The following is a 15,020-nucleotide window of genomic DNA, read 5'->3' on the forward strand; positions in this document are numbered from 1 at the left end:
TCATTCAATGGGTTTTCTTTAAGTTAGATCATTTTCTCAACCCTCAGAAGACCAGGTCATACCTGAGCTGAAGTATCAAGTAGTCATATTACTTAAAATCAGTGTTGCAATATTTTCATATAAAAGTAAGAAGGGATGGCTTAGAAATTTCTCTCTTGATTCTTGATTGTACTCTATTGTACGTTGCTGGGGTTTGAGTGTGCAGTGTAGTATTCAGTAACACTGGTTGAGTTCTCTCTAGAGGCAGAGCAGATGGCGATGAGGAGGCTGTTAGAGCTCAGTAGCTGTGGGGATGAGTGGCTGTGCCAGGACTGTGTTAAATAGGGCTTACCCACGTGCTGGGTCCACTGCGATGCCAACAGGACTGCCAGCGCCACTTGGAGAGCCGTTATTTGTGATTAGAGTTTTCCGGTACTGTACCTCACCTCTCAACTTCAAAACCTGGCCGAGCACAAACACAAACAGGTGCAATTATTGTCCTGCGTAGCTGTGTTGTGACACTGCCCTTATTCTACTTAATTTCAGTTTTCCTATGACAAGTGCAATCAAAAAATAATTATTCATTTTAGTTTAAGTTAAAGTCAGTAGTAATAATAAGTAATAATGAAAAAAGCAACAACAGGACAAAGTATTATTTGTCTCACCTCAATAGACTGTGTAGCTGGATTGGTGTAGTACAGGTTCTCTGTTATCCAGTCCAAGGCCAGGCCGACAGGGGAGCCAAGAATGGCTGCAGGGGCAAACTCTGTCCTGTTAGTACCATCTGACTTCACCCTGTGGATCTCACCCTGGTGGACAAAGGAAGACAGATTAATCTCAACGACTGCTGAATGTGGATGTGTTGAGCGAATCTTGTGTTATGTTTTCCCGGCAGCTTTTAATTGAGTTTTTATTGTGTATTAACCCTAATCTCAAAGTTCTGAATTGAACTATAACATATACTGTTACAGTACATGTACAGTATGTCGCTTGTATACCTAGTAGCACTGTGTCTCTTCACAACAAATGAGCTCCCCGTTTACTGTACCAGATTAAGAACTAGGAAACTGAAAATAGTGTCTTTGGACAGTAACTTACCGGGTGCTCCACCCAGTAGATGGTCTCTTCGCTGTCATCAAAGTCAACATCATAGCCATTCTGAAGCCCGGCAACAGGGACCATAGCATCATTACTCTTGTCATCAGGGTTCAAGGAAATGCCATAGATGATGCTGTCTCTCACAACCACCAGGAAAGGATCTTCAACTACAAGTAAAAACAATAATGCAAAAGCAGTCAATAAACAGTACATTTACAAACTGCTCTTCCTTCAGTAAAACAACAAACAAAAGCTACATCATTGTGACTTCTAATTTGTGAACAAAATACACCTACCCTAGAACTAGTTTTTTCCTCAAGGCTGTGAATTACTAAATACTTTAAAAGTTACCAAACTAATTCTGAAACAGAGTTAGGAGAGCACGTTTCCTTGATGTGAATTTAGCCCATGGTAATCCAAAACTAAAAGTTGCTTTCAATGTATGATACCTGGTGCAAAATAGGGATCCTGAGCTAACAGGCCTTTATCTATAAAGAGGATTGACTGGTGAAAGTTGTTTCCACAATCTGATTTGCTTTGTCATCAGAGATTAGAATCAATGAATGGTTGTGGGGCATTTTCATTCTTGGATAATCGTTGGCCTCAGGGGGGAGACTGTGTTCTGCTTGGCTTGAATGGGCTGAAACCTGAGATGAGTTAAGCTGTTCACCTAAGGGGGACTCTTCGGACTTTGAATTAAAGGTCCCTTGTCTTCTTAAGACCTTGAAAGATATGACTATATGATTCTTAATATTTATGACTAGAACAGCAGTTTACAAGAGAATCTAAATGGGAGACTGTTGACAAGCACCTGGATCGATCTATAATATGAGTTTAGTGTTTTCCAAGATTTCACCTCTTACTTACATTCAGATGGCTGCAAATATGCAAATATGCTATTATATTTGTTTTGCTTATTATATTTTTTTTTGCTTAGTACGTGCATTCCTGTGTGTACTGACGTGATAGTGAGCTGCTGTAGCAAAAGAGTTTCCCCTCTGGGATCAATAAAGTATTTCTGATTCTGATTCTGAAATAAAGCATGCAAAAACCATCATTTCTGCAATAACAGGTTTGCAGAAGAAGAAGAATACCGTATTGGCACATCAACTTATCAACTGCATCTGACCCGACTTCCTTTTTTCATCAAACTGAGTGATGAGTGTTTTCCTCCATTTGGCAGGATGCATACCTCTGGTGCAGGTGATTTGGTCTGCTGCCAGTGTCCAGCCTGAGGGGCAAGCACACGAGTAGTACCTTGGTCCCAGAGAAGAAAGCAGGCAGATATGAGTGCAGGGACTCCTCAAGCAGTGATTTTCACCTACAAATTGTCAAAGCACACACACATACCCACAAAGAGTCAACAGAGTAATCTTCACAGGTTCTCTAGGATTATTCTTAAATGTACAAAAACAATGGACCTGCTGTATATTGGTATCAATCAATATACAATAACTACAAAACCAATTCAGGTGGCCAACACAATGGTCAACATCAGGTAATACTGATGTAACAGAGATTGGTTAATGTAGATTATCTTTGCCATACCTGCCGGCTGCCTGGCTGGGTGTACTGCCACCAGACCCATGGGCTGAGGGAGGTTGAACAGCATCACTGTCTGGTTCTCCCCATGCCACTTATGGGCTCGCATCACACGGTTGATGTATCTGTCGGTCCAATACACAAAATCCTCAAAAATGGTAATTGCGTGGGGATGTTGCAGTACCTTTTCATAGAGAGTAGCAAAAGAAAAAAAGTGTGTCTTACACAAACTATTCAAAAGGAAATTGAATGTGCTCTGTTCACTTTTAGACTATTAACATGAATAAGATCTCTACAGATAATTCAGAAAACGCGTCGTCCTTCTCATACACTCACCAGGTCACTGGCCAGAACTTGCTTCCTGTTGGTGCCGTTATAATCGCAGTAGTCAATGAAATCCAAGTAGGCATCAGCAAAGTACAACAAATTGTTTGGATAGTCTATGGTTAGACCATTGGGCCAGTACAGCTTGTTGCTTATGATAACAGTCCTCGATTTCCCATCCATGCTGGCCTTCTCAATGCGGGGGTTCCTCCCCCAGTCAGTCCAGAACATCAGGTGAGCACTGCAAAACAAATGCTCGTCTTTTAACACCGTCTGATTTGATAATGAAAAGCAGAGATCATAACATGCATTACATTCCAAGACACACAGATTTAAAACAAACTTTCTCTGAACGTCTCTGACCTGTCCCTTGGGTCCAGCACCAGGCCTCGGGGGTTGGTGACATTTTCACTGACTAATACAGTGCGGTGGGTGCCATCCAGTTTAGACACTTCAATAGTCTCCAAGACATAATCAGTCCAGTACAGGTTTCGTCCCACCCAGTCCACAGAGAGGCTCTCTGTTACAGTCACTCCACTATCAAATATCTGTCCACAAGAGACTCATTCTTAGTTAAATATGTTTACATGTGAAAATGAAATGACATGTAAAGCTGGGAATATAAACTAAAAGCAATTTATCTGTGGTGACAAAAAGGAACAGACCAACTCACCACAGTTCTGTCACTGCCGTTTTTGTTAGCACTCCAGATTCTGTCCTGGCTTGTGTCGGACCAGTACACACGGTCAGTGACCGAGTCAAAATCTAGGGCCACAATGTTGCGTCCATCTCGAACCAGTGAGCGGACCACATTGGGCTGACTGGTTATGTCATCTTGCACAATCTGATTTCGACTGGCCACTAGCAAGAACGTCTGACGAGAATCTGTAAACAGACATAAAATCTCTCTTACCTATTTTTCATGTCCATTCTCATGCTAATAGGAGCACTTATCAGCTTTTGCATGTCTACCAAAACTCTACGACAGGACTGTTAAATAGACCCTACTCAAATGACAATCCTTGGAGAATGCACTTTTGTCCAAATAATGACCTATTGTATTGCAAAGCCTTTCAGCGGGTTATCTGTGTGGAAGAGGAGCTCATGTCAGGCACGCTCCCCCATAAAAAGCCCTTTGTTGGTGATTATGTCCTAATTACGCCAGTGATGGCCAGTGAGTGACATATATGTTATTTGTCTTATCTAAAGAAATCAGAGCAGCAAGAAGAGACAAGGGAGAAGAAAGACAGTGTGTCAGTCTTGCAGTCTGGGGGCCAAGTTCTCGCTTTATTATAGCTCATTCCTGCCCAACAGCCAGCACAGTGGAGTAAACGTATATATGTACTGTATAGGCAAGTCATCTTGACAACCAAATCACTGTAGGACTGATAATTGGCCTGCAATTATGAAATTATAGGTTGTTATTTACAACTACCAGGGGAGCAATAAGTTCCGTGCACAGAAGGTTTAAAGGTTTAAGCCGTATCCCTCCTCACCTGAGGCCTTGCAGGTACGCTGGTCTGCTTCGAGAGTGTAACCATCCTGGCAGTAGCAGCGAAAAGAGCCTCTCTCATTAAAGCACTGCTGGCTACATAGTCCAGGGGGATTACACTCATCTACATCCTCACAGGTTTTGGAGTCATTGCTCAGTTGATAACCCACAGGGCATGTGCATTGGGCCCCAAACGGCCCTTGGATACAACCGTGGGTGCAGCCAGCATTGTTGTCAGAACAGCTCTCCTGATCTGAGTTGAAAGAAGGAAAAGCATAATTTAGAACCCAAAAATGGACATGATAATACAACACAAATACAAAATCGACCAAATTATGCAATTAATATACATGCTCTAATGATAATTAATGAACAACAAAACACTAACTACTTCAGTAAGTGTCTTTAGAAGTGCTACTCTGAGCCAGAACTATCTTTTATGTATATTTGCGAGAAATTATTGTTACATTTACCACACACACTACTTACAACAACATTTTTCTTTGATTATATATTGAAACAAATCTATAAATATCAAAATAGTTAGTAAAGATACTGTGTTTGTTGAAAATCAATCAAAACTACTTGCAGCATTCCTACTACTGATTGAGAGTTTGTTCCTACCTGGCAAAGGCTCATCTGAAAGTAGTGAGAAAGGCAAGAAAGGAAAATCACAGATAATTTTCAGGTTAATACAGGTCAAATCACACACATGCATGATTTTAACACAAAAAATCCAAAGACAAACAAGTAACATTCAACACAAAATTTCTGTGAAATGAAGCCCCTCCTGTTTACACAATACAGGCACTAGAAAAATGTCAAATTAAACAAAATCACTTGAGTTTGATCCTGTTTGTCATGTGATGTAAAAATTTTATTGAATTTGAGGAGGCCAGCAAACTCAGAAATGTAATAAAACAATCAAGTCTTTCTGATAGACAAAGAACATGTTCCAGGCTGACTGAGAAAGCAGAGATCAGACTTACTGCAGAGAGGAGACTCATCAGCACCATTGGGGCAGTCGGGAGTGTTGTCACACACTGTGGTGAGGTTGATGCACACACTGTGGCCAGGGCACTGCCACTGCCAGCTTGGACATTGGAAAGGCGGTGTGGGACAGTCTCTTTCATCGCTCATGTCCCTGCAATCGTTGTCCCCATCACAAATCCAGCTGCGTAACACACAGTTTCCATTGTCACAGCGGAAGAGCGAGGAGGGGCAGGTGCGAGGTGGGCAGGCATGGTGTTCGTCGCTGCTATCCTCACAGTCTGGATGACCATCACATTCCCAGGTAGACGGGACACAGCTCCCGTCTGACTGACACTGGAACTCACTCTCATGGTGGCACATCCCTGGGGGCCTAGTAGCTGAGATACATTAGAAAACACCACAAACTCAGTCCAAAGCTCAGTCCAAAATTAGAAAATAATAAAAAATATATATATACATGTATATTAGCAACCTAATTATACAAGACTGAGTAATGCTTCTGTAATGTAACCAATGACCAAAAGCCTTTTTAAATACTTACGACAGCCTTGCTCATCTGAGCGATCACTGCAATCAAAGACTCCATCACATCGGTAGTAGGAGTTGATACACTGGTGACCACTGGAGCACTTGAACTCATTCAAAGTGCAGTTGTAGACTGAAAAATCCAGTTGACTATGTTAAACCTCATATTCAATATTTCTGCAGTTTTGTATGTATGCTGAGCTCAATTGTTGTGCAACACACGTAATGAGATCAATAAACTAAGAGGCTTAGCAAATGCTTGTTGAATTTTACAGAGAATTCAATTGACCTCTACAACTTTTTGAGCATGTTCAGTTGGCACAGACAGAGTATTGCTGAGCGCATAAATGACTGAACAAATGAATTCATTATTTAGTGGGAAAGGGGCGATAAAGCTCACAATATCTCAAAGTGAGAGACTAGGCTAAAGCAAGTTTACAATTAGGTCAACTAGATCTGATCAGCAACTAATATAATTTGTTTTATAAATACAAGCAAAATGAAATTAAATATATTTGATCAAATACATACATGTGTTATAAGTAAGCACCAGATGAGACCAGCGACTATATGTATGTCCAGGGAAAACTAATCCAGAAAGGTACTCACTGCATCCCTGCTCGTCCGCCCCATCCACACAGTCCCTGTCCCCATCACATACATAGTTGGGGTCAATGCAGCGGTGGTCTGGACACTGAAACTGTCCTGGATGGCATGTGTTTCCCAGATCTGTCAACACAAATTGTTAGACGACTGTGGAACAACTGTGTACCACTGGGTCCACAGCAGATTCAGTGTAGTTAAAAGCCATAAATAGTTTTTTGAGTAACCCATTTTCCTATTAAGGAACCTGACATAGGTGGGGCATCCAATGAATGCACATTGTCTGATCCTGGACACACTTAGAGGCATGTGAGTCATCTCCAGTAGCATATTGACCAGCTTTCATTTCTATGTTTTTATAATTAAGGCTATATACGTAGGTTCATTTATCACTTCATCAAAAACTGTGCATTAAATTTACTTGTATATTAAACTCACTCTTTAGACATTAAATGTTTTGTTTGCCAACCTTTTTTCAGTATTTTCTTAAATACTGTTCTGTCTCCACCATATTTGCTTGCAGTTTCTTTCCTGAAATAAAGTTCTGCCAGTGTAATGAATTTGGGCTACTTGCCCTGTTTTTGCCTGTTTTGTGTTTAGAATTATCAAAACAAGTCTCTAAGCAAATCCTATTAATTCTAAGTTGATAGCCACTATAGAGATACTCACGGCAATCAGCTTCATCTGAACTGTCCCCGCAGTCGTTATCAGTGTCACAACGCCAGGTATGTGGGATGCAGCGGTGGTTGGCACAGGTAAACTGATTGGCAGGGCACGTTCCAGGCACCCGCATAGGGCAGTTGTACTCATCGCTGTTATCAAAACAGTCATTGTGCCCATCACAGCGCCATCCTGCAGGCACGCAGTGCTTATTGGCACAGGTGAATGCAGAGGGGGAGCAGGTGGTGTCTAAAAAAAGAGATAATGATCTTGATTAAACATTATAATCTTAAACTATTTTTTTTAACCCCAAGGGTATGAAACTGTTTTTGACTCTGGTCAGGTTGGGCCAGTATAATGAACTGGATATACAAAAAAAAGCATTACTGTTAATTCCACAGTTGACTTCGTCACTGTTGTCATGGCAGTCATCAACACCATCGCATCTGTAGCTGTTTGGAACACATTTGCCGTTGCCACAGGAGAAGGAGTTGGCTCCGCACTGCAGTGTGGGGGGCTCATTGGAAGGGTCTTCCACACATGTCTGCTGGTTAGGCAACAGCTTCATGCCATACGGACAGCCACACACCCTCTGTGAGTTTGGTGCTGGGAAGCAGAAGTGGCTGCAGTCTCCATTAGGATTTGTCTGCCTGTTGCAGAGGTTGGAACCTGAGAAGGAGAGTGAAGTGTAATTACGAGGAATATGGCTGACAAGTGCAAGCCTCAGCTATGCAATAATAGTGGAGTGAGAAGAGCAGTGAATAAAGCTACTGACCAATCTGAGAGTGGGAGTTGAAAGACTTGACATGCATGATGTGGATGATTCCTCGTCTGATAATGACCATCTCCCCACCATCGGTCTTGCGCACACGTACAATGCCACCCAGGCGCCAGTCAGTAAAATATGCATAGCCTTCAAGGGACAGGAGCACCAGAGCATAACCTCAGTTACTTTATCTTTCATCACCTCCTAGTAACAGTAATGGCTCTTTTGACATGATCATCATTAAAGCAAGAATGAAAAACCACAATTTAAGTCAATGCCAGTGAAATGAACTCCCTCTTTATTTAGATCAATAATTATTATCCTTTACTGGAACTTTATAGGCAGCTTGGTGTTTGTGCCAGGGCTTATTACCTTCAAAAATGGTGAGACCAAATGGATGGGAGATCTGTGTTATACGGTCCAAAGAAATCCTGTTCTGTCCATCAAAATTGCTGTGCTCAATTTTGTCAAAGAAGGCATCCACCCAATACAGACGCATTGAGCTGGGTGGAGATCAGAGCAGAGAGCAAGAGTTTAAAATAAGCACAATCACAAATGCGGTCAGGGAAATGATTAAAAAAAAAAAAAAAATCATTGCTATAGCAACCATAATTTATGGGTAAAATAATGACAAATTACATCAATCTTAAGTGTTATGAAGAAGGTGAAATGGTGTATTGTGGGACTGCCTCATGGCTATGAGATGTTAGACTCACCTCCAGTCAATAGCTAGGCCATTTGGCCAGCCAAGAGTAGTGTTTACAATAGACAGGGCATGTGACCCGTCACCCCAAGCCCTCATAATCTTCGCTGGCCGGTACCAGTCAGTCCAAAAAATATACCTGTCAAAGTAAAATAAACCACGAGCATCAGTGTCATATTTCATTCAAAAACCTACATTTAATACTTTGAAACATCTACTGTACCTGGGTGACAAAAACCCAATTTTTTAGATTTTATTTTGGATACTTCCACATTATAGAGCTTTTCTTGTTTAAGACAACTTCTTCACACTGAACTAATCTCAGCTGTTGGACACAGAGGCCTTATGACTTTGAGGCTATTGGAAATAACAGTTTGTTCTAAATAAGGATTCCTTTTATCAGGTAGGGGCCTAATTTGAGTGTGAGTACATATTAAGGTGTGTCACCAGACATACATGGTTGGTTTTGCAGAAACTGAAGAAAGCTACAAATCCTCCAGTTACATTATCAATAGCTTAATATATTTATTATAAAGTTAACACATACAATGAATACCTCTTTTATACTTTTAAGCCATTTAAATATTTTTTAAATTAATTTTACTGATTAAAGTGTAATCAATGTAGAACATTCAGTACACATGGGCTGTAAACTGGCTAACAGCTCTTTTATTCAGATACATCTGGGCAGCGTCATGATATAGTGATAAGGAATATATGCCCTATACAATCACATAGCCATGACTTTTCAGGCAAAGTCTGAATCCCACTGAATCCCTACAAACCTCAAAGGTGATTTTTGATAGTTTTATAGTTGACCCTGCATTATCAACATAACCTCTCTGTGGAGGAGTACAAGCAAAATACCAATATTTGCTTCAAAGAACAACAGTCACAAAAATACTATTAATTCTCTGGTCTTATATTGATTTACCCAATGATAGGATGCACCACAATGGCCCTCGGGTTGTTGAGGTTACGTATGATGGCTCTTCTGGACTTATCAGCTAGCTTCATGACAGATATACTCCTGTATCGCGGGTTAGTCCAGTAGAGGTTTTTTGAAATCCAGTCGTAAGCCAGGTCCTCCACTCCATCCACTCTATTGGCTGCCAGTACCTCCCTGCCTGTGCAGATCAAAGCAGTCAGACCACCGAAGGAACACATTTAAATCAATAGGCTGTCAGCTTGCATTTTCCCCATGTGGACCGAACAGAAAAAACTAGAGCAGCTCCAAAAACAACATCACTGATCAGAGCAGCGGTGTTTCTTTTCTTGTGTGGTGGGACTGCTCGTGGATTATCACATTAGTAACTTCTTTCCACAGCTTAGGTGATAGTTTTTAAACTAAATATCAAAACTGCTTGGTAAAACATTCTTGATTAGTCTGTCCGACCCATTTTAAGGTAATTAGTTTGAGATGTAAGATGATTATTTGATCCATTTTCCACTGTCCACACTCCTGTCCACTCCCTCCCCCATAGTACCAGTTGGCCCCGTCAGGCACTCCCTTAACTCCCTGTATAAGCCTGGCCGAATCACATGGTAGAGCTCTCTGCTCGGAAAGAAATTATCCAAGGATGTAAGCATAGAGAAAACACTGGAAACATATTAGCTGTTCACAGTTTTTCATACTCCACACCGTGTCTTTCCTTGTATACAATGAATGCTATTGTTATGCTGTGGATGTGTACAGTGATTAGGAAATTCTAAACAATCCAGCTAGAAAGCTAGGCTGACAAGATGCTCACCAGTCCCATCCACTTTTTGTTTATAGATAATATCTTTGGTTGTGTCTGAGAAGAAGATAGCATCATCTTCAGCACTAAAATCCACCCCGACAAAGTAGGAAGGCGATCCAGTGACTGGCAGGATGATGTCTTCCTGAGAAGAGAGGTTAAAGGGGATCCCTCTCACGGCCAGCTGGCTGGAGAACAGCAGAAACTGCCTCACAGCTGAAGATAAGAAATCAGAAAACCATATCAAACAAAATGACCATTCATGCCAAAGATATTCAGCCTCACAAAAACATTATAACACATAAGAAAGGGTTAAACAAGATGAAACCCATGTGTGTTTCGGGTGAACCTTTACATCTTTCGAGTGTTAAGTATAATTTTACACTTTAAACCAGGAAACATACTATGATCTCTTCAAGAAACAAATCACTACTGTCATAAGAGAAATGTTCTCTTACCAAAACATCGCTTGCCATCAGCATGTAGGTCGTAGCCCATGCGACATTTGCAGCGGTAACCCAGTCCTCCATTGTCACTCCTGTGACTCAGAACACAGATCTGCTCACATCCACCTCTGTCTACACTACAAGGGTTTGGCACTGGAGACAAAAACAAAAAACAATCCCAGTAACTGGCAAAGTTATAAGAACAGATTCTGATATTCTTTAACTATAGCTATTCAAGGCTTTTTCTTTAGAAACACTAGGAGTTACATGGCAGAAAATCTGGGAAAATTTTATTAAACTGTGAGAACTGTGAGCTGCATTAGGACCACTCAGAAGAAGACACATTTGGCTCACTGAGGAGCTTACCATGTGGCTGTTTCAGCTGATGTATCACTGCCACTCCGTGTGGAGTCTGAGATGTACTGTAAACAATTTGAGGACTGCTATCAGTGAACTTGTTGGCTTTCATCACGGCCATCTTGGTCCAGTCCGTGAAATAGACATTGTGCTCAAACAGACTGATGCCAAATGGGTGTGGGATCACAGCTCCTCCATGGACCACTGTTTTTCTATTAAAAAATGTTGAAAACATTGATTTATTACAACATAAATGCACAAACCTTTCTACTTGTTTACCCCACAGAATTCTTGGGGATTAGCTTTTATGTTTTTGCTGTAAATTCAACTAAAATACTGTTATTTTTGAGGAATGACGCATGACATATTTACCTATGAAGGCCATCATATGTTGCAGTTTCAATGTAGTCATAGCGACTGTCAACCCAGTAGATGCGCTTGGCCTCGATGTCCAGTGTGATACCAGCTGGCCAGCCCAGTTTAGTCCCAATGATCCCATAACGGTTGGTGCCATCCATGAAGGCCCGCTCCAGGCCTGGTTGTCCATTCAGCGCCTCCCAATCTGAGAAGAACATATACCTGTGAAAGGAGGTTAAATGTTTAATCTGCCAGTTTTCTTTGAGGTGGGATCATTACATGATGACTGCTATGTACAGCTGGGATCACAGAAATAACATTACATGTATTCACTTAAGAAAATATATAAGAGACTTTCCTCTTGTTAATTAAGTCTAGCATCCACAGCATCACATTATGTCCCCAGGTGGGTGGCTGTGCATCTCACCAAAGAGCTGTACATTAACTTACGATAAGCAATTTATCTGTAGCCGCCTGGCTCTCCTCCCCCCTTGAACTATACTATTGGATTACAATGAGGGTCATCACTTACATTGCTCCTCACTAATCCACCCAGGGCAATCTGCTAATCTCACACACCCCCCCCCATTATTCCATGCCAATGGAGCATGACAGACACTGTATGAGGGGTTTGGGAATGGGTGGTTAGATGAATGAATGGAAACTGGGAGATGATGTGCTTACCCGACAGTGGGGTCCACCGCCAGTCCTCTTGGGTTTCCGAGGTTTTCAGTGATGAGTGTGACCCGGTTACTTCCATCAAAGTCCACCATGTCAATCCTGTTGACGCTGGCCTCCACCACATACAGTTTATTGTTCACCCAATCCACCGCCAAGTTCTCAGGGTAGTCAACTGATATATTTAAAACCACCTGCATGTTGGAACCGTTCATATCCACAGAAAACACCTGTACACAAAAGACGCCATTGTTGACAGGAAATTAGCCCTTAGGTGGTCACTGCTTCCAGAAATAAAGGGAAGATATTAAAGGATAAGTTCACAGTTTTTCAAGTGTATCTTAATACAGTACTCTCATGCCCGTATGTACATTGAAAGTGTCATTGGTCAATGTAATTGTTACTCCTGTCCATACTGGCCACAAAGAGATATCGATCCCTTCTTATATTGATTTCAATGTAAGTGATGGGAGACAAAATCTACAGTCCTTGTTCTGAGAAAAAAATACTACTAAAGTTTAGTTTTAGAAGGCATTGGGCTTCAGCAGTGTGAGTTAGACAAATCAACTGGGCATCTTTCAAAATGACTTTGTCGTTTTTGACACTTCAATGGACAGTGCTTCCCTGCTGAGTTACTGCAAAGACACAGTAATGCAACAAGAGAATTTTGGACAAAAAAAACTGCAACTTTGGAAGATAGATACTTTATTTGTCTAATTCAGACTGCTGAAACCTCATACTACCTTTGGTTGAACTTCGGAATCCATTCACACAGGACATAGAGCTTGGGATTTTGTCCCCCATCACTTAAAGTGAAATTGCTTTAAGAGGGGATCACTTTGTGGCCAGTATGAAACAGAGAAACAATTACAGCGAACAAAAACTATTAAACTGCACATATGGGCATGTAAGTATTGTTTTAAGATAGACTTGAAAGAATGTGAACCTATCCTTTAAGAAAGAGGCTAATTAGTAGTAGTCTATGGCAGTCAACAGCTGTCACAGGCATGAATGTAAAGGTAACAATAAGAAACACATTTTAGTAAGTAGAAAAAGGCAGAGAGAGAGATTATTTGTTTGCTTGTCTGATGATTCTGTCTTGTTACATTTCTGTGAAGCCTGTAAATTGGTTTTCTAAACCTGCCACTCTACTGATACTATGATGGCACTACTTTCTCAGACTGGAAGCTTTGGCAGCTGGTTAGGGGGGTACTGCTCTTAGCAGCCCTGATTCTTTGGAAACAAGATCCAGACGTCTAAAAAGCAGGATTTTCAACTGACCTGTTTAAAGAGAAACTGAAGATGAGGAAATAGCCTTGTAGTTTAACCTTTCTGGTTGCATTCACATGCCCTGTTTGTGCTTTCCCTACTTTTAATCTGACATGCTGCCATGGAGATGGCTGATATACACAGATGCCCAGTCACAGATATGTCCTACCCTTTCAGCTCAGTGGCTGCAGTTCAAACCACTGAGGAGCCAAAACATAGGCCGAACAAAGACTTTTTAGCTGGCCAAAGAATGCATATAGATGGACAGTGCCACTGAAAACAAATACAGCAGGATTACTTCGAACAAGATCGAGTTACAAAAATTGCACCCTGGTATGTGAACATCATACTAGCCTAGCAGACAGGTTTCAAGATTAGGCCATTTGGATTTCATTCCACATCTACTTCCCTTCATTATGCCCCAGCCGCAAAGGAGCCAACAGCTATCCAATTATTATAGTATCAACATTGCTGATATTTTAAAGGATAACTGAAAGAATTCCATCCTGGCCAGCTCCAGTCTAACTAAAGTATTTCCTCAAACAAGAAACTGGTTCTACACCTTATAAACTTTTACCAAGGCATAACAAAATATTTCATCAAGGTAATGCTCTAAGACAAAGATTGTAGTAAATAGTTACAAATAACATTGGATATGGAAATTGGATTTAAAAAATACCTTATTCTGAATGGTATCAGTCCAGAAAATCCTATGGAGATTATAATGGAAGTCCACACCCACTGCAACCCCTCTGTTCTGTGAGTGAACCAAAGTTTGCAGGCCGTTGCCATGGATGTCACCTATTAGCAAGTCTCTGCCATTAGAAAATATTAAAGAAGGAACTCCAGCTGCAGAGGAAACAAAATACAACAATTTACAAAACGCAGCATGAAGAAGTCATTTGAACATTTCAGGTTAGAACCACAGCCTGATTTGTATCAAAACAGAAACCAGTTTTTTAGTATGCATGCGCAACTAATATCAGTGGAAATTTACAGAATGTAGCACATTAATTCAGATCCCTGACTCAGACTAATGAAGGTAGAGTAATTTCTAGGCACTATCATTACACGCTCTTTTCACTAAAGCTAAAGGCAGAGAGGTCAGCCTCTCAGTCAACACTCTTTCTATGTTCCACAAAGGCAAGAGACTAACTAAAACAACATTCAGTACGCAACAATGCACCAGAAAGAAGTGCAGACGCTCAGTAAAGCAGCCACAGTGGTTCGCAAACAGGAAAGGGGGCTATGCTAATTGCCTCATTGGGATGGATCATTCACACATTCAAAATCTGAGCATACTATATGTAAGACAATCTGTTCAAACAGAGAGGAAATGACGCTCACTTGAGACATCCGCTCTGCAGTATCTGTGCTGCTCCAGCATGTAGCCCTCTCGACAGCTGCAGTGATGGGAGCCTATGCGGTCCTCACACAGCTGGTCACACACGCCCCACATCGAACAGTCGTCAAAGTCTTCAGCATGAAG

The 15,020-nt window shown here is 41.2% G+C and overlaps 1 protein-coding gene across 5 annotated transcripts in view; it reads right to left on the bottom strand.

Annotated features, from left to right (window-relative positions):
* Positions 1-15,020, bottom strand: part of lrp2a (low density lipoprotein receptor-related protein 2a) — a 50,583-nt gene that overhangs the window by 26,360 nt on the left and 9,203 nt on the right. For 3 of the 5 annotated variants that reach the window (XR_006380088.1, XM_044216209.1, XM_044216207.1), the window contains exons 10-35: positions 14,879-15,007; positions 14,211-14,380; positions 12,269-12,492; positions 11,600-11,806; positions 11,237-11,439; positions 10,883-11,023; positions 10,437-10,640; positions 9,620-9,812; positions 8,699-8,824; positions 8,355-8,485; positions 7,992-8,129; positions 7,604-7,885; positions 7,226-7,465; positions 6,563-6,682; positions 5,970-6,086; positions 5,425-5,805; positions 5,060-5,074; positions 4,440-4,688; positions 3,617-3,828; positions 3,307-3,491; positions 2,956-3,184; positions 2,626-2,803; positions 2,270-2,398; positions 1,078-1,244; positions 645-788; positions 332-441 (exon numbers count right to left, since the gene is read on the bottom strand). Coding sequence is in view for 4 of the 5 variants with exons in the window: in XM_044216209.1 (XP_044072144.1) it covers positions 332-441; positions 645-788; positions 1,078-1,244; positions 2,270-2,398; positions 2,626-2,803; positions 2,956-3,184; positions 3,307-3,491; positions 3,617-3,828; positions 4,440-4,688; positions 5,060-5,074; positions 5,425-5,805; positions 5,970-6,086; positions 6,563-6,682; positions 7,226-7,465; positions 7,604-7,885; positions 7,992-8,129; positions 8,355-8,485; positions 8,699-8,824; positions 9,620-9,812; positions 10,437-10,640; positions 10,883-11,023; positions 11,237-11,439; positions 11,600-11,806; positions 12,269-12,492; positions 14,211-14,380; positions 14,879-15,007 (4,624 nt within the window). In the remaining variant the exon portion in view is untranslated. The remainder of the gene's footprint in view (positions 1-331; positions 442-644; positions 789-1,077; positions 1,245-2,269; positions 2,399-2,625; positions 2,804-2,955; positions 3,185-3,306; positions 3,492-3,616; positions 3,829-4,439; positions 4,689-5,059; positions 5,075-5,424; positions 5,806-5,969; positions 6,087-6,562; positions 6,683-7,225; positions 7,466-7,603; positions 7,886-7,991; positions 8,130-8,354; positions 8,486-8,698; positions 8,825-9,619; positions 9,813-10,436; positions 10,641-10,882; positions 11,024-11,236; positions 11,440-11,599; positions 11,807-12,268; positions 12,493-14,210; positions 14,381-14,878; positions 15,008-15,020) is intronic. The other 2 variants (XM_044216210.1, XM_044216208.1) reach the window with 1 other exon arrangement.

The sequence above is a fragment of the Siniperca chuatsi genome, linkage group LG12, assembly GCF_020085105.1.
Source record: "Siniperca chuatsi isolate FFG_IHB_CAS linkage group LG12, ASM2008510v1, whole genome shotgun sequence".
Classification (NCBI taxonomy): domain Eukaryota; kingdom Metazoa; phylum Chordata; class Actinopteri; order Centrarchiformes; family Sinipercidae; genus Siniperca; species Siniperca chuatsi.